The 23,467-nt window shown below is 42.7% G+C and overlaps 1 protein-coding gene across 1 annotated transcript in view; it reads right to left on the reverse strand.

Annotated features, from left to right (window-relative positions):
• Window positions 1-8,908: 8,908 nt before the first annotated feature.
• Window positions 8,909-23,467, reverse strand: part of NRIP3 (nuclear receptor interacting protein 3) — a 33,685-nt gene continuing 19,126 nt past the window's right edge. The window contains exons 4-7 of the mRNA XM_044426102.1: window positions 11,509-11,648; window positions 11,032-11,084; window positions 10,457-10,551; window positions 8,909-8,924 (exon numbers count right to left, since the gene is read on the reverse strand). Coding sequence (XP_044282037.1) covers window positions 8,909-8,924; window positions 10,457-10,551; window positions 11,032-11,084; window positions 11,509-11,648 — 304 coding nt within the window. The remainder of the gene's footprint in view (window positions 8,925-10,456; window positions 10,552-11,031; window positions 11,085-11,508; window positions 11,649-23,467) is intronic.

Raw genomic sequence — 23,467 nt, forward strand, 5'->3', positions numbered from 1 at the left:
ATTGCTCTCCTGCTGTAAACTACAATGGAATTACCATGGGACTTTTCACTTTTCGGGAGGGGGAACTGCTGCTACAGGCTGCTCTGTGGGTGGAGTATGCGGAAGCGGTGTTAAGGAGAGTTGCCCACCAGGCTGGAGCCCTGAATCCCTGGAAGGTGTCAGAATCCCGGAATCTCAATTTGAGGAGGGAATAAAACTCGGGTTCGTGGGAAAGACCAAGTGTCCAGACCATCTGAGGCTTTATTGTATTTACCCCAAGGTTCCCGCGGTACTCACGATAATGCATGCATTACCAGGCAGGCAGAGATGAACTCTGCTGCAAAACTTCAACACAACTAGAGAGTTTTTATACACTCCCAGTCACATACAGGTACAGGGCATCTGATGACAGAATGCAGAGATTACAATAAGATTCTGAGGTCATCACATACAGAACAGATAAAGAAATGTCAGTCAATCACACTGTAACAATGAGATTACAATATTTCCATTGCCTGTATTGACACTTTAGTTCAGTAGCTTGAACCCATCTCCAGGTCTGCTTGGACATGCAAATTCAAGCCACTGAAACTATGCATGAGCTCAAGACTCTTATCTAGACTCTAAACATTCTGAATTGGCCAGGGCACATGGAGCCTCTGGGCTAGGAAGATACTTCCTTGAATTCCAACAATGACTATTTACAATGTATATTTGGACTGAATGGCCTGTCTACTGTAGCCCACAGCTAAAAGTGAGAGAAAGGAGCAGGGGAATGCCATTTTAAACAGTGACAGCTTGGTTTTGAGAAGGAAGACAGGATTTGATCCCACAATGCAAAAAAGCACACAGAAGTAATGCTTTTCAGACAGGATTTATCAAAATTTTCCCAACAAAGGCCATCTGACCCACCACCCTGCCAGCCATGGACATTTGCTGAAATAAAGGAATGGGGCCCCTGAGGATATGTTACATCTCGTCCCTCTGCACTGGCTAGCTTTTTGCCCACAAATCCTTCACTCCTGCTGTGCTCCCCCCACCACCCTTCTGCCTGAATGTTTAAAATCTGAAGTCATAACCCATCTCTCCCATCAATACATCTCTTTTTAAAAGTGGAGATGTCCTTAGGAGACAGAGAGACTTTGGAGCATATTTAAATCTGCATATGCAAATATGTGCCTTCTTTGGTTTTATCTGCTTTGCTGTAGGCTGGAGCTCCAGGTCTTTTCAGTACCTGGCACTGTGTTAAGTAGTATGGCAGCCTGTAGCCTAATCTCTCTCCGCTTCGCTTCTCCTACCCACCATACTCTCTGCAGTCCCCCATTCACTTCCTCAGTTGCACAATTTTGGAAGATCAACGATTACTACTGTGGCTTCTTCAAGCTGATTAGAGTTGAATGTTCTTGTATTTTACTCCCATGTAAGCACGGGGGGGGGGGGGAGTTCACCCTTTCTCTGCAGAACCGTTTTGCCCTCTCTTGCTTGACTGCATCGTCCACAAGCTGCCTCTTTCCCCTGAAATGCCACATCTCTGGGAGTCCTGCTGTCCCCTTCAGTGGCTACAAGGGGAAAGGGGAAACAGCACGGGTGGTGGGACAGAGAGGCACAGTGATGCTGCGCCTGCCTTGCCACTGCCTGACACTCACCGTTTCACATGTCTTGGAGAGGAGGGTTAAATTCCATTCCCCACACAGACACACTATTTCTTTCCTCTCTCCCTTGATTTCACCTGCAGCTACCTGCTGCTCTTCTGTTTTACCCAACCATCGGTGCCTCCCATTCTCTCCCCAAACAGGAGGGCCACTCAGCCCCCTCTTGGTAACAGCAGTGCCTGGCACTTGGCTCCAGGGCCCGAAAGTGACCTCAAAAACAATGAGGTGGACAGAATTTTGATGGGCAGCATGAAGTGGATCCCAGTACAAACTCGGTGTCTGTTCAAGAGCACCAGAACGAAAGGCAGGCCTTGGGCACGTGAATGTTAAGCTTTAAACAAGGAAGCATCAACTTAGCTGCACCAGAGAAGCCAGTACAAATATAATTGCCCTTCGGCTTGCAGCCCCACGCATGCTGGGGCAGGGAGTCAGGGAGAGGTGGGCAAGAAAGCTAAGAAAGCAAAGCAAAATCGGGATCAGAAAGCAGTTGCTGGCCTGAAGCTGTTCAAGCAAACCCCACAGCGTCATTGTATTGCATGTCACAGCTGCACCCCACCCCATGAAACTATTGCAAACCCTCGACATTAGGCAGCCAGCCGCTTGTCTGTTGGGGTTTTTTGTGGATTGTGACAGGCCAGGAAATCATTAGTGGCTTTCCTGGTGTGTGAAGCATGTGAAAACCATTGGATGGCTCAGGACAAAATGCAGGGGGTTAGGCTGTCACGCGTGTTGCTCCAGAAATTCTGCAAGTTAGGCAAGCCCACAACATATTCCAATGCCCTGCCAGAACTGGCCATCATTGTATAAAGATGCCACTTTCATTCATGCACCAGACAGCCACATTGTTAATAATCTCATTAGAATTCTGTATGGGAAATGTGTTGGGATCCCTTTCGTATTCATTTTCAAAACTAGGGTTCTGCCTAAGGGCACACAGTAAGCCCACATGGCTCTAGAAAGATAAGAACTCAGAGCCAAGTCTGTCTATCTTCACTAGCTAACACAGTTGTGTGGCATGTAACTTTCAATAAGATGTAGGGCTCAGCCCCAGAATCGATAAAAACAAGCCACAGCAGTCCTGCAAATCAGCTTGGTGTCAGAGTACGGCAAACGATCGATCACAATTTTCCTTTAGGAATTAGCAGCTTAAAATATGAATCTCTGAGTTTCTGATGTCATTGTAAAGGTGGCATAGACAAATGATTGCATCGGACATGCCCAACAGAAACCTGGCTACAGTCTTCTCGTGCTGGGCTTGAGCTGACAGATGGCACATGTGCCCATGGATTCACCTCTGCTGGCTTTAAAAGGTATTGGCCAACTTCTTTCTGAAGCGGATGACAGGTTTCTATTGCTTTCAGCTGGTTCCAAGGCTTTGTTCCTTGATTTCATTATTAGTTATATTGAACTGACCCAGAATACAAAAACCTAAATTTGTTCCTTCAGTACAGACTGCAAGGAACCCAACAAAGATATGTTTGTAATAGCAGAAACTAGCTGCTATAAAGGAATACATGTTACTGATCACAGGGAAAATACGTTTTCTCTATGCTTAAAATGATACCTGCAACATGAAAACCCTAAACATATGGACTTAGATTCTCTCTCCAGAACAGCAAGTAAAAGTCTAAATGGCAGGCAGACTTTTGTGTTGTTGAAAGCCCAGCGCACCAAAGTAACTACGCATTAGACAGAACAAGAGAGACAAAAGAACACAGGAAAGACATGTCCTGCTTTCATTGTGTTACATTTACAATAAAAAATAAGGCTGCTAATTTACAGTTGTCAAGAAACATGAAAAAAGCTGTCCTTGCTATAATCAAGTGTCTTAGCACCTGCAGTATACCAATGCCACAGATAAAAAAATTAGGACAACATGCTCCCCAAGGACCATCCACTGAATATTCAGCTGCACCTACCATCTCCCCAGCCTCACTGATATAAGACCACAAAATCAGATCAGGATCCTTTTAACAGTCCGGCCAACCCCAGGAGTGGGAAGAAGAGGAATGAAGCTGACTAAAATATAGATCATGATAGCTGTGTGCATCAGGCTTCCCCTTGCGGCTGAGACAACTTCTTCCTGTGGTTCCAAGCAGGGGAGAGCTGTAGCCTGCTAAGCTTACTCTGAGTTATTAATAGTGCTGCCCTTTAGCTGTCCTGTACACAGGAGGGCTTCCCCCTTGCCTTATTTATATTTTATTACATTTTAATACTGCCCCATAGCCCAAGGGGATCTTTGGGCAGTTTATAAAATAAGAAAGATATAAAACAGGAATCAAAACAGAGCAGATAATAAAATCAACCTTAGCCTACTGCACTTACCTTGACCAAATTCTACTTACCTGACACAACCTTACTTTCTAGACTTGAATGTTCTACTTAGGCCAGATGCTCTTTGCCCTGATCTGATCCTCTGTCATTTGCTGCCCTTGAGAGCCTCAGGCAGCCACAGAATGGAGCAGATCCCCGTGTGTAGGATGAATGTCGTACAACAGCCTCATTGTGAGTCATCATTTGATCTTCCAATAAATTTTATATACCAAGGATGGCCAGACTTGAAGAGTCACGTGTGGTAAATCTCAGATGTTGGAGAGCCACAAGACATGAGCAAATATGTTTATTTATTTATACATACATACATACCAAACTGACCTTGGTACAATTATCAGGCTAGTTACTGATGGCAGAGGTCTTGTGAGTCTCCTTCTTGAAAATTTGACAAAAATCACTTGACTGTTCAATTAACATGTATTTCTGCTAATGCAACCCTATGCATGCTTACCTAGGAGTAAGATCCACCAAACATAGTAGTCCTTAATGCTGAGTAAACTTATTAAGGCACCACTATGCTTTCAAGTCAAAGTGACTAAAAACCTTTCAAAGTGGGGCCTGTTTCCTTTTTAGATCTGAATATCGGGGGAAACTGAGCAGCTAAACACTGCTGCCTCGGGAGCGCAGGTGCAAGATATTGCCCAGCAGCAGAACCAGCTGGAAATCTCATCACCAGCTGCTGTGCCGGAAGCATTGGCCAGGACCCAATCCTCCGCCGGAGTGCAGCTGTCGTGCGGTTCCCTCAGCTCCCGCAGGGCCAGCAGAGGAAGCAGCCCAGCTTCACACGCTGGCCTCAGCCTCCATTCTACTCCTTGTCTGCTCAGGCGTGTCCTGTCCTGTCCCATCCCTTCCCTGCTCCGCCCCAGAAGCAAATAGGGACCTATTATACTGTAGGCTTTTTCGGCCCCTCCGCCTGGCATGGGAGGAGAATCTCTGTGTGGTGTCAACAACTGTGCAGCTCCCACAAGTCACCAAGCACATCTGTACCCTACAAACTTTAATTGGAGTCATACCAGCTAGACGGTTGTGGCGTCACCTCACCTAGAGGTTATGTAGCAGGAAAGCAGGAAAGGAAATGTCCCTTAGATCTCGATTCTGCAACAAAACTGAAAGATACAGCAGAGTAACAGCCTTGTGCAGAAATGCTCCAGATATTGTCTTCAGTTTGTAAACTCCCTGTGTTTTCTCTCTGTATTTAGTTTTTTTTTCATTTTCTTTTTCAAGAAAAATCCACTAGGGAGAGAAAGAGGGAAAAGCTGCTCAGTGTCTTTTGACCAGCAGGACTAGGAGCCCTCATTCTAGAAACACCCCTAGAGGAATATGTACATCCAAGAGTGGGTAAAGCTTGACCTTTCATAATGTTTGGCTCTTCTTGTAAAGATAGCTAATATGCCAGACTATCATTGTGACCTTAAGCTTGTTTTTCTTTCCTTTCCTACCCCCAAAACCTTGTGGATCGTGATCTCACTCTTCGCATTTACTTTTCCCACTCACTTTTCTGAGGGACATGGTGTCTCTTCTGGAAGAGAGAGGGAATTCCCAGCAAAAGCAGGGCTTCATTTCTGCATTTAAATCCACCAGATACACAGGAGCTTTGCATTTATGTCAGAGTGCACTTCATTAAGGCTCTGGAACAGGGTGTATGTACTTAAGAGTCATTATATATAAATCAAGGAATCACAAATCATAGAAGCTTAACATTATATTTTATTTTCACAGTAATAAACACTCAAGTAGTAAATTAGCCAAATGCCACACTGATGGCATATATAGTTAGACAAATATATTCCATATTTCTACTACATGTTGGCAGGTATACACACAGTGCAGTTCATGTTGTGTACATACAGAAGTTTTGCTTTTTTAAATATAGATGATATAAATACTATACATGTTAATAAGGAGGTTGATGATACACAGAAAGAGAAACTCTCTCCAAACACTTTTACTATAAATCTGTGAGCAATATAATAGCCAATGCTAAGAATGGATGTTATCAAACCAATTGCAAAAAGCCAAACTGCAAAATATAGATATACTAGTCTGTGAGTACTTGATGTGCTGCAGCCAGAGCGTGTTCTTTGTAGTCACTATCAGAAGGAACCGATCAGACTGAACAACACAAACTGATGCTACTCCAAAGACATCAGTGCCAAATCTTTCCACTGACTTTAATGATTCTTCAAGGTGGAAGTGCATATTCAGTACAAATGCTACTAGATAGGTTTATAAGGGACGTGTTCTGTCTAAAACGTGTATTGCATCCTAGTGATTTGATATTCAGGACACACACACACACACACACACACACACAAGCACACGCACATCCAAGTCTACTGAAGCTCCTTTCCAGCAAAGCACTTAATTAAATATTGTCCTTAGAAGCACATATGGGATTCTACCTATATAGCAATGGAGTTTAAGCCACTGCAGCTTGGTATGATGGCTTAAGTTGTGCTATAGACAGAAGCTGAAGGAAAAGATCTTGAATGGGAGTCTCTTCTTTCTGTTCTCAGAACAGAGGAGAGCATATGTTGGTCTGAGACAGTTGTCCAGTATACATTGTCTGTTGTCATTGTAAGCATGGATGGATGTGTTGGCAAGACTGATTCATATGACCATCTTGCTAGCAGGTGAAGATGGGTTAAAGCAAATATAAGCATATTAAGCATTTACTTTTACAGTTTTGCGACTGCACCATCACATTCCAACTTGCGGCCCAACTCATTTGTGGAATTGTCAGTGCAAGCTGAACTGCAAGCTGGGGGCATGGCAAGTAGAACAGCCATCCACATGTGATGCTGTGTGTTGTGTGAATCCACTGCAGAGTCACAGCATGTATTCTGGGGCCACCACCTTCACTGACACTACGCAGACCAATGTAAGAAGGCCTGCTTCTGGTAGCAAAAAAGCTCAAGAATATTATAGAAAAGCACTGTTCAGGAGGAGCTGCAGAACTGGGAAATTACCCAAGTATAATCAGCCTAAAGGACAAAACCAGAGAGGACGGTCAGAGGGCAATACAGCAAACAGCAGAACGAGATCTGAACCCATAAGTCTTTAGTTGGCCAAGGGGACAGGACAGAAATGGCTCCTTTTTTCCTGTGACTCAACCCACAATGTGCCTGTTCACATGTAATTACCGCATATTTTGCACACCATGTGCCAGGTGCAGGCCGCCGCCACTTTGTGTACGTATAGCCAGTGGTTAGCTGCCATTATGTGCCAAACAGGTTGTTGTCTAGAACAGCAGAAAATAGCTGGAAACACGATTCCAGCCTAGTGATGAGTTTTCACTCCCAAGAAGGCAAGGGAGATGATTTGGTAAATGCAGTGTGATGTCTGTTCTTTTTCTGTACTTGTGCCATTAGTGAGAGTGAACCCAAATGAAATATCAAACATTGTTTCTCACTATGCCTATTATATACATTCATTTTCTTTGCTTGCTATCTGCTCTGCTCAAACAGGTTTTACCCTATCAGGACCTGCAAAATAATGGCTATATTAAAGGATCAATCCCAGGACTCTACATTTTTACATTCTTGGGTGAGCTGGTTGCTTAGAAGATAAATGCTAATCTATCCAAAATTCTGGATCTAAATACGAATATACATAGAAAAATGCGTATCCTCAGCAATAACTCTGGCAGACACTATCTTGGCATTGATGTGGTATATACATATTTAAATGTAGAATTTCAGATTTCTTTCAATGTACATTCTTTCAACTGCCAGCTTAAGTAGAATAAAAGCAGCAATAACAATTTATGATTGTGCCAGAATATTTATTCAGATGTTAATCTGTCCTTATTAATAGAGTTAGTTTAAACCCCTAGCAAAAAGCTACGAAACAAACACAGAAGTACTATTTAAAACAATACTGCAATTCAGAGGAAAAAGACAGAGCCTTGGGTTTCCTAAATTTAACAAATATAGGTAGTATAAAATGGTTTGCAGACTCTACAAAATTAGCACTAGAGCAAGCAGAAATTAAAGTTCTCATGTTTGCTGTACTGTGGTTCCAAATAATATGCAGATTTTTTAAAAAAATCTGGAAACATAATTAATTATGTAATTATGAAAAACTGGGTATTTTACAGTTGAAAACGGTGATTCAAATTCTCACTGTTAAGATCAAAATTTCATAATGAGGAAACATAATCTGAACTTTGGGAGATATGCATATTTGAGAAATACATAGAGTTGCCTCTTTTGTGAATGGAAAGTTTCCAATCCATGGAAGGGATTGTTATTGGGAGGAGACTTCAGTTGCAGGAAAGAGGGAGGCAACTGTTGCTAACTCCCCACTTCTCCCCTAAGTCTCCAGGTCACCTCACATGCTGTCCTCCAATCCTCCAGAACAGCTTTTCAGGGGGCAGGAAGAATCAGTGAAAACCAACATACATACTCCAGGATCAAAGCCTTACAATAACCAGCATCTGTGGCTTTGTTGTACCATTTGTGACCCTCTAAACATATTTGAGTGTTTGGAGAGACTGATTGCCTCACAAATTCCCCCTTTTTGTGACCTAGTGATGTCATCCACCAAAAACAGGCTCTGAAACCCGGATTCCCAGCTCAATGCATTTGGCTCCAAAAAGGAAGCTACAAAATTGTCCTCCCTCCACCCCAGTGTCACAAGTGGTGATTCATTTCATTAAACCACTGATAGCAGGAGAGATGATTTTCCAAATGCACATTTTCATACTTGGATGGCCATAAAGAGGACATCGTTTTGTAGAGGGGACTCAGACATACACTTACAAATTTGCTGTCCAGATGCTTGGCAGGGTAAGTGAATGTCAGAAGCTGAAGCTGTCCTAAGCTCCTGGCAGATGGCTGGTTCTTTCATTTAGCTTTCATCTAGCCATAGTCTAGCAGGATGGGGTATCGCTGACTCTCGTTTCAGCCAAGCCACTTCTTCAAAGCCTGCAGGAGCTCCCTTCATGCCTCGGAAGAGCTGAAACAAGACAGATAAAACAGTCTCTCAACAGAGAATTGGGGTTGGGTGTGCTTTTTTAACTAGCTTTGCTCTCTTAATGTTATGGCAAAGGTTCGTCCACATGACCGGATGCGCTTTTGCAGGGTCTCCAACCCCTGCACAGTCCACAAGCACCAGGGCTGCAACCCATGCTGCCTCCCAGCCTGTCCGCCCTGCCGACAGGGATGACTGCAGCACCAGCCTGGGCTGTGCCATCCGCAGGGCCAGCACAGGGTATCCCGGAGGAAAAAGGTACCTGCCTTTTCCAGGGACACTTCCCAGGCTTCCAGCTGTGTGCTACAGTACTGAACCAGGAGCGCAGGTGGCTGCCATGAGGATGTGCCCTAGGAAATAACTGTTTAGCAAGTAAGGCACCTCATAGTCTTTTCAGCTCTTTGTCAAATAGATTCCTTACCTAAAAATTAGGATTCCGTGGATCCTATCTCTCTAAGGACCAATCACCATATTAACAGGGTGGGGAGAGGGTTACAAAAGACACTTGAGGCAATATGTATGATTATGTTTTGTATTGCTACCTGTTGTAGCATAAACTTTTGTAAGAAGACCCTACAAGCTTAAGGCCATACAGGGCTGGTCCAAGGAATTTTGATGCCTGAGGAACAGCTCCTTGATTCCCCAAAGTCAAGGTACACAGTAGCCAAGCCAGCCATAGTATGTTGACACCTAAGGCAGAAAATATTGCAAGCACCTCTCCCCATCCTTAGAAGTTCAAACACAACAACACATGAAATAACCATTTGCTCAATTTGCTCCCCTGACAACCCAGATCAGCTGTCGGAGGCACAGTTGTAATGCAGAACATGCATAGGGTCAAGCAGTAATTTTGCCCCATCAACATTAAATATACAAAATGGTGTGCCACCATCTCAATCCCTCTTTTTCCTCCTCCTTGGAAACAGGCCAAGTACCCAAAACAGATGACCCAAAGAGGAAAACTGAAAACCTAGCAAAAGATCTAGAAAATACATCCACTGACTTTATGATAGACTTTGTGTCAGAACTAATGCTTTGAATCAGGTTAGATATTGTTTCTGCTCTGACAAGGTTTATATCCAGGGCCTGGGAGTGCATACATGGAGGATCCATTCACACAATCACATTGGTGCAGTGAGAGAGTCAGCTATGAAGCATATTAGAACAGCGTTCAGAGCAGCTTCAGATGCCATGAAATACAGAATGCACGAATGTGCGTGGTCATGCAACTTGCCTTGGGTACTTGCTTAAGAGTTTGGTAACAAATCCCTTAAATAATACATTCACACATTACCTACTGATATACAGGGAGAGTTACAATCATGTGACTGTCACACCACACACTCAGCTCCTTCCTTTGCTTTTCAGTGATGCACATGGGATTCCTCCATTGTATGCCATGGCCAACACCAACCCCTGCCAGACTCCTCTTGCCTCATATATCCATCATGCCAATGCTCTGGCTGCATGCTCATTGCCCTAATCATTAGCACCGCTTCGAAGTTAAAAAAACTCACTTCTCTTCATGTGGAAAGGCATTACTGACAAAAGGGATTTCTTCCCTGTCTGTCTTCCCCAGGACCAGATGATGTTTCTCCATGTTTATCACACACTAAAAGAGGAACAAGTGTGAACAGGTGAAAATAATCTAGAGAACAGTCTAAAACCTCAGTAATAAGCAGGAGACTAGGACCTGGTTGCATGTCACAAAATAATTCCTGGGTTGTATAACCCAGGAATTGCTGGAGATAAGCAAAGGGATGAGTGTGCTGCCTCTCCCATGTTTGTCTTTCACCTTTCAATTAACTCAAGAATGCCCCGTTTCTGGGTTGTTTCATGATGTGCAAACCTGGAACCCAGTTAACCCAATAACTCCCCATGGTTTGTTGAAGGATTAGCTCTAATTTTTTTTCATAAATAACGTTGACTTTCTTGGTTCAACAAGTCATGAAACAACCCAGTTTGGACTGTTAAAGGCTGAAACAATGAATGTACTCCAATTGTTCCTACAGTTCCTGAGTTTAAAAAAAAAACCCCAATATACAAACTAAAAGTCTAAAAGTGAAAGCAGTAGGGATAAAGAGAGGCTTACCTTCAAAGATTTCAGTGTCTGTAGCCCCAGGGAGAAGTTTCTCTCATTGTCTTCTGGAAAAGAAAACAAAAAGAAATAGATTCAGACGCATTTCATATCATTTCGTATCCTCCAACATACAATGCCTCAGATTGCTCTGAGGCACACCAAGCCCACAAATGTCCCTCTCAACTCCAGGCAATTTGAGGCAGCTAGAGCAGACTGTGTCCTCCCCTCTCAACTGCTGTGCAGATTAGCTCAGTAGACATACCATCAACTTAAGTCTGAGGAGAGTTATTTCAACATTTCAGAATGGGGAAAATATGTAAAAGCTGGGAAACAACCAAGTATTCCGTGGTCAGGAAAAAGGAATGGGACCAGGGAGAAAGGGCTTGGTCACCAGGGGGATGCTAAAGGGCTAGACCGGGACCCCAGAAATGCCCTATTTGCCCTGCAAGTTGGAGGTTCAACACCTGCTCAGCTTCCACAAACACTCACCTGCCACAACTGCAGAACAGTCCACATGGATTGTGCCCATTGTGAGAGGCAGATGTTCTATGTGACCAATCACTTTCATATTATGAGGCAATGAAATCTTCTCACTGTCAAGCTTGTAGGGTTTCATATGCTCCTTTAGCCTGTACATGGGGAAAATAGCCACTAGGGTTACATCTGGAACTTGGATGGCAATACATTCATCACTTTATATCCAGAAACTGAGGACAGGAAATCCCTGTTCATTAATTCATATTAATCAGTGTGGTGAATTAAGAGCAGAGGTCTGGGACTCAAACAACCTGGGTTCTAGTTCCCACTCAGCCTTGGAGCCAACTGGGTGACCTTGGGCCAGCCACCTATCCTCAGTCTATTCTACCTCTCAGGGTTGTTGTTGTGGGGATAAGATTAAGAGGAAGAAAATTATGTAAGGTGCTTTAAGTTCTTTTAAAAAGAAAAAGGTAGTTTATACATCTACTAAATAAATAAATAGCCTCTGATATGGTAAAATAAGCCACTGCAGATTAATTCACTGCATGCAGAATACTCTCCACCTGCAAAATTGCCTATTACAGAGGAAGGGAAGCTGTCCCTTCCCCTGGGTTTTCAGACACCATATGCTTATTTCTGGCCTTGTTGATGCATTGGTTCCATTGTCACTCACAGTACTAGATATTCATGACAAATCCCAGCAAAAAGTGTGTGACTAATTTTTTGCTTGTTAGTATGAGATTAAGTAGTCAATTAAAAATCCTAGATTTTACAGATACATACACATACCCCTTGGTATTTTAGTTATGAACGTGTTCCTGAGCAATTCTTTAAATTTTGCTGAGAATCTTAGCAGTAAGGGACGTAGCTCAGTGGCAAAGCACACACTTTGCATGCAGGGCTGGAGAATTTTCCAGTCTGAAACCTTCCTTCCTAGGGAGGCTAGACTGGCACCTTCCCTTGCCAAGAGCAGGTGAAACCCATTTTGTTCCAGCAGGCACTTTGGAATGGTCTGTGAGTTTGCCCTGGATTTGTTTTACTGGTTATATTTTTGTGAAATATATTTCAGATTGTGAAATATATTTTAATCTGAGTGGCTGGGCAATTTAAACACTTAATTGGTTTGATTATATTTTAAAATTTTGCATATTTTTAAGTGTTTCAACTGTATGAATATTAGTGTCCCAATCCTTGAGTCCCAGTCACTGGAAATAAGCAGGATATAAATAAATGAAGTGCGAGTCCCCGCTCGGCCAAAGAGCCAACTGGGTGACTTTAAGCCAGCCACACACTCTCAGCCCAGCCGATCTCACAGGGCTGTTGTTGTGGGGATAAGTTTAAAAGCAGGAGGAGATGATGTGAACCACTCTGAGTCTGAAAGAACAAGCAGGATATAAATTAAATAAGTAAATAAAGAATTGAGGCTGAGGAAGGCCACTGCTAGAGACAGATAACCAGTGATCTGGGTTGGTATAGCAGCATCCCATCTTTTTATGTCCTTGACCCCCACAGAAAGATTGCATTCACTACCTCACTCACTGCCCTGGCAGCAAAATCTGAATCGTAGGGTTCCTTGCTAAGGTAGGTGCAGCTCATGTGCAGCTAGTCCTGTGCTCTGATCCATTCACCTACTGATCAGGAATACTCTGCCCTGCCTTATTCACGGGCTTTTATGGGAAGGTTAAGTTGGGATGCTGCCTACAAGCAAGGTACCCAGTGAGATATATTCCAGGTTTCCACAGCAAGACAGCCCACCATGGTTTGTCACCCACAATGAGTTATTGCCTTGTGTGAACCCAGTCAGTGTGGCAATTCCTAAATTACAGCTCGCTTTGCATTGACTGGAGTTGCACACATAATCAAGGTTAGTTTTAGCTGCTATTAAATCATGGCAAGAAGATGGAATTTTCCTGGACTCGTTAAGCATATTTCAAAGGCAGGGAAGTGATCCTAATTAACAGTAGCAAGAATGAGTAAAGATCAAATAAATTAGCAATCACAGAAGAATGCATTTACATGAGGGTGAGGGGAAGAACACTCTATATGATGCTGAGACAATCCAGATCCTGTGAAAAAGATGTTTAAAAGCAACTGAGATCTTATGATATAAGTGCACCATCATATAATGTAGTCTGGTTTAGGGTCTTTAATCTGCACTGCACCAAGAAAAGAAAACTGATATCGAATAATAAACAGAGATGGTATGTTCTTAATCTTATGCTTGTTTTGGTCCATGCCTTCTGAGCCACTTGTATAGAATAAAGGAAGGCACGGATGTTTTTTTTGCACAGTAGCAGATTGTGCCAGTCTGCCCTCGTGGGAAAGAAGAACAAATCAGCAGGATATTAAAAACTGGCAAGCCGTTCATTTTTGCTAATACACAATGTTCCAGTCAAAAAGCAGTTGGGGACACTTTTGATTCCTGACCTCACTCCTCTCCCCTTACACGCTTTGCACCGATCCTGTCTGAGCCTTCCAGCTGAGATGACAAGGTAGTCAGATGCATTTTCCCATAGTTCAGTGAGTCTGCCTTATTATAGCCTGATAACCACTTTGATCTCTGTCATAGTTGAAAAACAGTAACTAATTTTCCCTCCTTTCCACTCCTCTCATTAACTTTGCACTGTTGACTCTAAAATTCCATTGAAACTGGTTAAACATGCTAAGAGGGGTCCAAAAAAGCACAAACTGCCAGCTTCATTCCCTCCAAATACAGGAGCCATGGGGCTTTCTGAAGAACCCAGTGGGGAAGCTATGTTGCTCCTTAAAGCGATGGGTATGGATCTCAAAAACCTCAATAACTCTGCTGAGCTGCTGCAAATTGCAATCAATGGCATATCACAGATGGAAGACAACCGTGGTACCTTGTTGGTTGCCTTACAGAAAACTAACATTGACTAGCAGGTTAAAGTAAATACACTTGAGAGCCATTCAGACTATGGTAAGCTATAGATTATTGGGATTCCAGAGAAGGCTGAACAAGATCAACTATCATTCTTTATTCAAGTTATTGGATTTGCCACACGATTATCAACTAGAAATTGAGAATGCACATCACATTTTAACCCCTGTTTTGTTCTTATGAAAAATCACCATCCATTATGAGTTTCAAGATTTACTGTTGATTAATTTTGAGAACAGCATGACACAAAAGAGAAGTCAGATGGGAAAAACAAAATCGACCTACAGTGATCTTCCCACATGATACGAAGGAAGTGGCGGACCAACAATGTGGCTTCTCCAAATCTTGATACTGAGCTAGGCAGAAGAATCTAGTCTTTTATTCACTTTTCAGCTGCCTTATGTCTCTTCCGCAGATCCAGTCTCAAATCTTTTCAAGCTCCTGGCACTGCTGAGGATTAATTTCTTGGCATTCATGCAATTGCTAGGCCAGCAGAGGATTTGGCCAGCTCATGTTTTGCAAATCTCTAGACCTTTGTTTTTGATCTATATAGGATGAATAGGGAGTGGATGAATCAGGAATTTGAAAATTTTCTTTTCAACTTTGGTTCTCACACAACTGGACTGACAGCAAAAGTAACTTACAGGCAGAACCTTGGCAGGCCAAGCAAGTTCAGGGTGCAAACCTGCTGAGATGAGCATGCCCCTCCAAATCTTCTCACTCCCATTCTTCCCCCTTTGCATTTTCAGTCATCAGCAATTTTCAGCTGACTAGAGTTGGCATCTTGGAAGAGGAGGAAAGAACGCTGGAGTGGCTCCAGTCTCCTCCCTTCCTACTCACAAAATGTCCCCTTCTACCATCCCGCCCTCAGAGAGCAGCTATCCCTGGCTGCAAGGAGGGGGGCTGGAGCTCCAATTCCCAGCTCCATGGTTGGAATGCCACCCAAACTATCCCATGGCTTCCCAGACAATGTTTAAAGGGCATAAGATTGTTTCTTACATGTTTTACTGGGAATATGAAGAATGGGAAAGCTCTGGGGCCAGATTATTTTCTTATAGAATGATTTAAGGCACCGTTTAAAGTGTAGGATTTTTTTTAGTCCTATTTTTTTCCCTTTATCGGAAGGCCTTTGAATCAGAAACACTAAAACATCATTATGTACCGCTGATATTTCCATTATTCCTAAATCTGGTGAAGATCTTACCACATACATAAATTAAAGGACAATCTCTTTAATCAATGTGAATGCTAAAATATTAGCAGCAATTCTCATTAATAGGCTTTCGTTGGTGATATGTACATCAGTGCATTAGAAACATAGAACATAAAAACAGAGCGAGTTAGAAGGGGCCTCCCGGGCCATCTAGTCTGACCTCCGGCACCAGCCGGCTTTGCTCACGACATGCCCACCTTGTGCATGTCCAGCCTATCCTTGAACACCCACACCAACAGGGCCTCAACGACCTCCTGTGAAAGCCCATTCCACACCCTTGGGGTCCTAACTGTCAGGAAGTGCTTCCTGGCATCCAAATGGAACCTTGGTTCCCTGAACTTTGCTCCGTTGGAGCGCGCCTGCCTTCCCCTGCAGGGGAGAACAGATCTCTACCCATCTCCGTGTGACATCCCCTCACATACCTGTATGTCGCCAACATATCCCCTCTGAGTCTCCTCTTCTCCAGGCTGAAGAGACCCAGTTCTCTCAGCCTTGCCTCATACCCACCAACCTTGTGGCCCTACGCTGCACTGACTCTAACCTGGCTATATCCTTTCTGTAATGAGGGGCCCAAAACTGAGCACAATACTCCAGTTGCGGGCACACCAGAGTCGTATAGAATGGTAGTAATACCTCTCTTGATCTAGAAGCCACACTTCTGGCTATGCAACCAAGGGTGGCGTTTGCCCTCTTGACCACCACATCACACTGCTGACTTATGTTTAGCCTGTAGTCAACCAGTACCCTGAGGTCCCTTTCACAAGTGCTGCTCTCCAGCCACTTGTCAGCTAACCTGTACTTATGACACCTATTCCTTGCATCCTGCTGTCTCCTGCCCATTTCCATAGTCTCTCCAGATCCTTTTGGATCTGGACTACCTGCTCCTCAGTTGTGGCCACTGCTCCAGTTTTAGTGTCGTCTGCGAAGTTGATCAGCATACTATTCACCCCTTCTTCCATGTCATTGATGAAAAGATTAAACAGGATCAGCCCCAGGACAGAGCCCTGGGGGACCCCGCTTGTCACTGGCTGCCATCCGATGATTCTCCACTAATGGTTACCTTCTGCTTTCGGTCAGTCAACCATGCCCTAATCCACCGGACAGTGCTTTGGTGTATCCCAAAACTCCTCAGTTTCTCCACCAGGATATCATGGGGCACTTTGTCAAAGGCCCTGGTGAAATCAAGGTAAACCACATCCACTGCATCCCCTCCATCTAGCCATCTTGAAACCTTGTCATAGAATTCCACAAGGTTTGTCTGGCAGGACCTGTTTTTGTAGAAGCCGTGTTGTGTGGCTGTCAGCCTCCCTTCCCTATCTAGCATCACTAGATCTCTCTCTATTATGACCCTTTTCATTGTTTTTCCTACAATGGACATAGGGCTAACAGGTCTGTAATTCCCCATGTCCCTTCTACTACCCTTTTTGAAAATTGGGACCACTGATGCCACCCTGAAGTCCTCTGGAACTTCACCCGTTCTCCACAAGGTCTCAAAAATGGAGGCCAGCGGGCGTGAGAGAACCCCTGCCAACTCTCTAAGTACTCTCGGGTGTAACCCGTCAGGGCCTGGCACCTTTGTAATGTCCAATGCTCTGAGGAGCCCCTTGACTTCAAGGGGGGTGACTCTAATCTGTGCCCCTAAGTCCCCAGCCTCATCTAATCTCCTATGCGGATATCCCCCATCCTGCTTTGGGGAGAACACAGAGGCAAAATAGTCATTTAGCATCTGTGCCAGTCCCCTCATATCAGTCACTGAATCTCCTTCCTCCTTATTTAGTGGTCCCACCACTTGTGTCCCCTTCCTCTTCCTATTTACATGCTGAAAGAAGCCCTTTTTGTTGCTCTTGATATTCTTGGCAAGTCTCAGTTCATAAGCAGCCTCAGCCTTGCGAATCCTTCTGCAACGGGCCTCCTCCTCACGGTATACCCTTTTGTCTATTTCCCCCAGTACCCATTTCCTATGGAGGTTCCTCTTTCATCTAATCCCTCTAACCACCTCCTTTCGCATCCATGGCGGCGCTCTCCTCCGCCTCCCCACCTTACTAACATTGTGGCCAAGTTGGATTTATTTGTGACAGGCAGGGTGCAGCTCGTTTAAGGCTTGCAGTACATTTGTTCACCTTGAACAAAAAAATAAATTCTGCAGTGGTTATGTTGCTTGTTGCTGAGAAAGGATCAGCACTTTATGTCTGTGACTTTGGAAAAACTCGGCTTCCCACAGAAATTTTCAAGATGGAGTGAATTTTAAGACTTTCTCCTAAATTAGGACAAATGAATTCTTTCAAGTTGTTTTTGCGGCTGCTATTTTAATCTACAGTGGGGTGCAAGACAAAAATGACCACCTTCCCCTTTGACATTGGATCACTGTCTAGCATCTTTCCAGTTCTGAACTGGGACTCTGGAGATCCTGGTTCTAGTGCCACTTGACCTAAAGCTCCCTGGCTGATCAATGCCTTTCTGCCTAACCTACCAAGTTTAATAAAATACCTCATGGGGTTGTGAGAAGAGAAGGTGGTTTATCTAAGCCACCTTGGGTTCCTTTCAGGGAAAAGGACAGGCTATATATTCAATAAATAAATAAAATAAACCTTTGGAATGTTCATTTAGGCAGAACAGAGAAACTGATGGGTTTCTGCATGAGCAGAATGAATACAAATTGGCTTTATATGCAGGTGATTCACTGGGATTTATGCTAAAATTGATGAGATTTATACCTTTGGTACTCTTTTGCAATATAGTATTAATTAGAGAAAATCTATAGCATTAACTTCTCTTATTTAATTACTAAATTGCAATTTTGCTGGTGTCCAGAAATTACAACATATTTCAGAAGACTGTCACCTAAATATATTGCTTAGATGATTAAAGTGATTTTAAGTATAAATAAGTTTTGGGTTTTCAAAGAAATTGAAAAATATTGAATTTAAACATTGAAGCTGACCCTGGACTAGCATGGTTCTCATTATTTAGAGAACAGACGGGACAACATTCTAAAGAATTGATGATATATTTATTAACTGGAATAAGGTTAATAATAGCATAGAACTGGAAAATAAAAAGTGAATATCAAATAGTTGACTGGTATAAAGGAGTCTGGAATATAGCTATTAATGGTAAATTAACTTGCAATAGTAAATGGAGAAAAGGTTTGATAAGTAAAAATAATTTTGAAACTATCTGGAGACCATTTATTGAATATGCTTTAATAAAAGGAAAGGGGTGTGAACTGTCACAAGAGTCAATGCAATTCTGGAAGGGGAGTGGGGCAACCTGAATGAATAAATGATCTTACACTAAGTGATTTGATTTGTTGGTCCTAGTGGAGGTAACACTAGTATTGCTGTATTGTTTAATTATGCTTATTAGTAATGTTTAATTATGTTTATTGCTATTATATTAATTGTATTGGTTTGCTAGTTTAATAAAAATACTTTAAAAAGAAAAAATGAACTGAATTTAAGTAAATTCCTGGCAGAAATATTTCTAGATTTGGAAAGATGGGTTAATTTAAGCATTCAGGGAAAGGTTAATATGTCTTACCACAGGTAATGTATATATTGCCAATAATCTATATATTCCACAAAATGTATTTCCAAAAACCCTATGCAGCATTTCAGGAGTTTATATTTGTGTGTGGTTTATCTCCTTCCTCCTAGTTTTCACTTAACAGGATGCAGTTGCCCATTAGAAAGTGAGAATTTAATTTCCCAAATTTTTGTTTTTACTGTAAGGCTTATCTGGGTTCTCATACTAATGAATGGGAGATTGTGGGTTATTCTGGAGTCAAACTACTTGACTACTCTTGTTGGCTAGATGCCAAAGGGTCTAGGCCCATTTAAAGGAATGACTCCACCCAAACTTCTGCAACTGAAGAAACATGGTAAATGATGCTTCATCAGCTGCAGTGTGATCTTTATTCTCATGAAAAATCAACAATATGGAGGAGTCCTGTTTTAAAAGAAGAAAACTGGATTGATGGTGGAATTTATACTTCAGATCAGCTACAAGCAGAAAAGCAAGATATAAATGCAATGTAACAACAAGAAGATCAGATGAGTTCTCACCTCATCTTACTGCAGAGTAGATACATCTGATCAGCTAGAGCAAGGTAGCAATATATTCAATCACAGCATGTTCTGCTGTCCCTATATGGGCCATCACCTATGCGTGCTTTGGTACTTCCTATACTGTCAGAAGAATTAATTGGCTCTTTACAGAAAGCTAAGCCTGCAGCAGTTGTTTATAAATGTCTTCTAGAATGTAATAAAGTAGATGTTCAATATGTCAGAGAAGAATGCATTGAACAGCTGGAATACTCTCTACAGGCTAATCAATGGAAAGTTGGTTTAGATGCCATTCTGTAGATGCAAAACTGAGGCTGATTCAACAAAAATTAATGTTTCATGGATATGGGACACCACAGAGGCTTGTTAAGAAAAAGCTAGCTAGCTCTGCTAAATGCTATCGGTGTACATTTTGGCATGCGATTTCGGCAGACCCCGTGGTGGCTTTTTCAGTTAGAAGTTATTGCCTGCATAAATTTTGTCCTTGAAACCTCTGTAACGATTAATTAATTTTTCAATTATATTCCTGTAAGGTGAAGATTAACAGGTGGACAGAAAAATTGGACTCTGGGCACCCTAAATGTTGCAAAGAAACATTTACTTCAACACTGGAAGGATTTCAGGCAGAAATTTTTCCAAGTCTACCTGGAGATGCCAGAAATTGAATGTGGGATTCTCTGTGTGCAACTAAGCCATAGACCCTTACCAACGGTTAAGACAAAGACAGATTATCCACCATATAAACTTAGCATTTTCTTAGCTCGTCTAGGGATGTTTGAGGAATCCATTTGGAGATGAGAATCCATGCGATTTCCCGAACTTAGCTCCTTGGACTCCAGCCCAGTCGTTTGTGGTCCTGAGTCCAAGTTCCTGGCTGCGCTGTGTGTGGTGCAAGCGGCATCGCCCCCCCCCCACGTGCAGCAGCACTGCTTTGCCTGGCACAGAAGAGGGGTGTTCCTGCAGAACGGAAAGGAGCCCCGCTTGACCACTGTCCAAGCAGCATCCCTTCTTCTGTGCTGCTGTGCAGGACATGCCAGAGGTTTGCTGCTTTATTTGGCAACCATTCGTGGATTTCCTCTTGGCTCCCTTTCTAAGACCAGGCCAAGCATCAGAGGAAGTCCACAAATGTTAGAGGGATGGGATCCATTAGTTTCATCCCAGCTCAAAGCTCATCTGCACCTTGCTGCTGCTTTTAGGGATCAGAGGAGCTCAATAGGCTATCTAATCCTTGTAGATCACATGTATGGATGTTTTCAATCCATGCTAACTCCCTGTCAGCACCATGCAACTGACAAGGGTGAATTATGTATTCTGGGCAACCAGCTTTCTACAGTTGATTTAGAAGTCTCCAAATATTTTATCTAACCAGGAGTAAGGGACATGCTTGAAGCATGTGTGGACAGGCCTAGAATGACCCACAGTAAAGGTCCTCTGTATACAAAGCAGGAAATTAAAGAAGAAGCTTGACATACAGGAATATATATTTAATACAAAGAACTATAGCTGCTCCCTGTGCATATCCCTAAAATCTGCACAACCCTGTCCTTTGCACTAGATCAATCTAAACCAGCTTTTCTCAAGCTGGAAGGCTGGTTTGGAAGAGAGAAAAATAGGCATCAAGGAAATAAAGTTTAAAAGTTGCACAATAGAAATGTCTCACCTATTATTGTTACATTGTTTAAAATAGTTTTAAAATGTTTCTGATGTCACAACATACTGCAAGCTGGGCTCTAACACAATTCTTTGTTTCTGTGGGGGCTATGCAAGAGGCAGCCTCTGTATTTTGTGACAAAGTACTTCTGAAAGCAATCACAATTTCCTGATGTTTGGTTTTCTCCCCTCCTCCCACAACAGCACAGTCCTGGCTGTGTTCCTGCACAAAACTGACAGGTTCTTTAAAAAGCAATCTTCCTGAAAGCAATAGTTCCTTTTTGTTCCATGCCTACATTCATTTCTACCTCCTTTAAGGTGCTATTCTACTGCTCATCCACAAAGGCGAGTAATTTGTGACCTATGCAGAGATGAGCTAAAGCTAAAGGCACTTTGATGCTGCTTCTTTGAAGGATCCATTTTCCTATCTATTAAAAATGTTACATAGCTGTGCAAAAGGAAAGAAAAAGGCTCCTTTTCTCATGTCACTTAACTTCTGCTTCCTTTCTTCATCCATCTTCTCCCAATGAGTTAAATATGGCACCATGTACCCCACATTCCAAAGAGCTAAGATGTTCAATCCTCCTTCGTATATTTTGTAACCTTGAAATATTAACATATGAATCATTTATATAGCCCTTTATAGAGAAGTCCATTGCAGTTATTTATGTCTTTCATTTTATCTTGCCCTTCCCCCAAGAAGCTCAAAATGGCAGTTATTTCTCTTACAGGCAGCCTCTGAGATCACTGGCTTGGCCCAGACCTTCTAGAGATGGAACTGCTTCTCAGATCTTTACAAATAAGTGAGGCTGAGAGATCACAGCTGATTTGAACTTGGGTCTTGTGTGCCTTGACCCAGAACATTTACTCCAAATTCTGCGTGCATCCCAGTTTTTTTCTGAGAAAGATCACTTCTGATCATCCTCTTTTCATGAAATTGCTCACCTCTATGTAAACACAAAACTGCCAGATTGTTATGTCTACTGGAATTTAGAAGTTCTGTCTGACATCACAAAGAACGTTACACTCTGTACATGCATAGCAGAGTGCTGGAGCAAAATATGCCCCAGCAGTCCACAAGATTACCATGAATTCTGATTAATGTTCTGGCGTCATTTTGTGAAAATTACATGCATGGCCACTTGAAGCAAAGCTGGAGCACTCCAGAATGAGAGAGGACTGAGAGGATGCACTAAAATGCTAACAGTTCAGAGTGCCTTGTAATGAAAAAAAGACAGTAAATTGCAACACCACTGATATAGGGAACAAGCAACTAAAACTGGGCCACCACCAAGTAACAAGAGCTGAGAGAAAGCAATGTACAGTTGTCATCGTGATGCCTTCATCTCTACAATCCAAGGGATCAGAAAGAGCAGGAAAAGAAACAAAGTCAAGTCTGGACTCAATAAACAGAAGTCAGGGATTACAGACTGAAATGCTGGTCTGGGTGGAGGATTGTGAAAAGCACAGAAGTTTAAGGAGTAGACTTTCCAGTGCAAAATCTAGCTGGTCCTTCAGTGGAGTTCTAGTTGGTCACAGTTCATACTGGCTGCTTCCAGGTAATAACTAAGAGGTGGTTGGGGTTTTTTCCCTTAAACTACCACCGTATCACCTGATTCAGTCTGATCGCATGATATGTAGCCCCATGAAATGGACCATCTTCAGAAGGCTCAGTTATGCAAGGGATGCCTTACCCACCCTTTTGAATCCTTGACCCCAGTTCTACTCTTGGAAAACTCCACCTGCCCCATGACTAGCCCCACACCTAACCTTGTGGTTTCTGGCAACATTACTACTGCATCTGCATGGAGGGAGAAGGCAAAATGGAAGTGAAATTGTTGGCCTATTTGTCAATCTGATCTCAGATTTTGAAATTTTCTGCTGCAGAGCTGGTGGAAGTAAAGACCACTCAGTTTCAGGGTTACTGTATTTTTAAAATCAAAAATAAGTTGGTGCACCAGTATTATGCAAAACTGTCTATACAATGTACTTTCATTTTTAAAATGCCTATTTATAATCTTGCTATACTTTCAAACTAAAAGGATGCATGAAATTGATGATTTGTCAGTTTCACAACAAATGTTACCTAGGAACAGTATGAGGAGGAGGTTCTATAGAAGGGTGTGGCCCTCCACATGTTGG

The sequence above is a fragment of the Varanus komodoensis genome, unplaced genomic scaffold (assembly GCF_004798865.1).
Source record: "Varanus komodoensis strain SLA01 unplaced genomic scaffold, ASM479886v1 scaffold16, whole genome shotgun sequence".
Taxonomy (NCBI): Eukaryota; Metazoa; Chordata; class Lepidosauria; order Squamata; family Varanidae; genus Varanus; species Varanus komodoensis.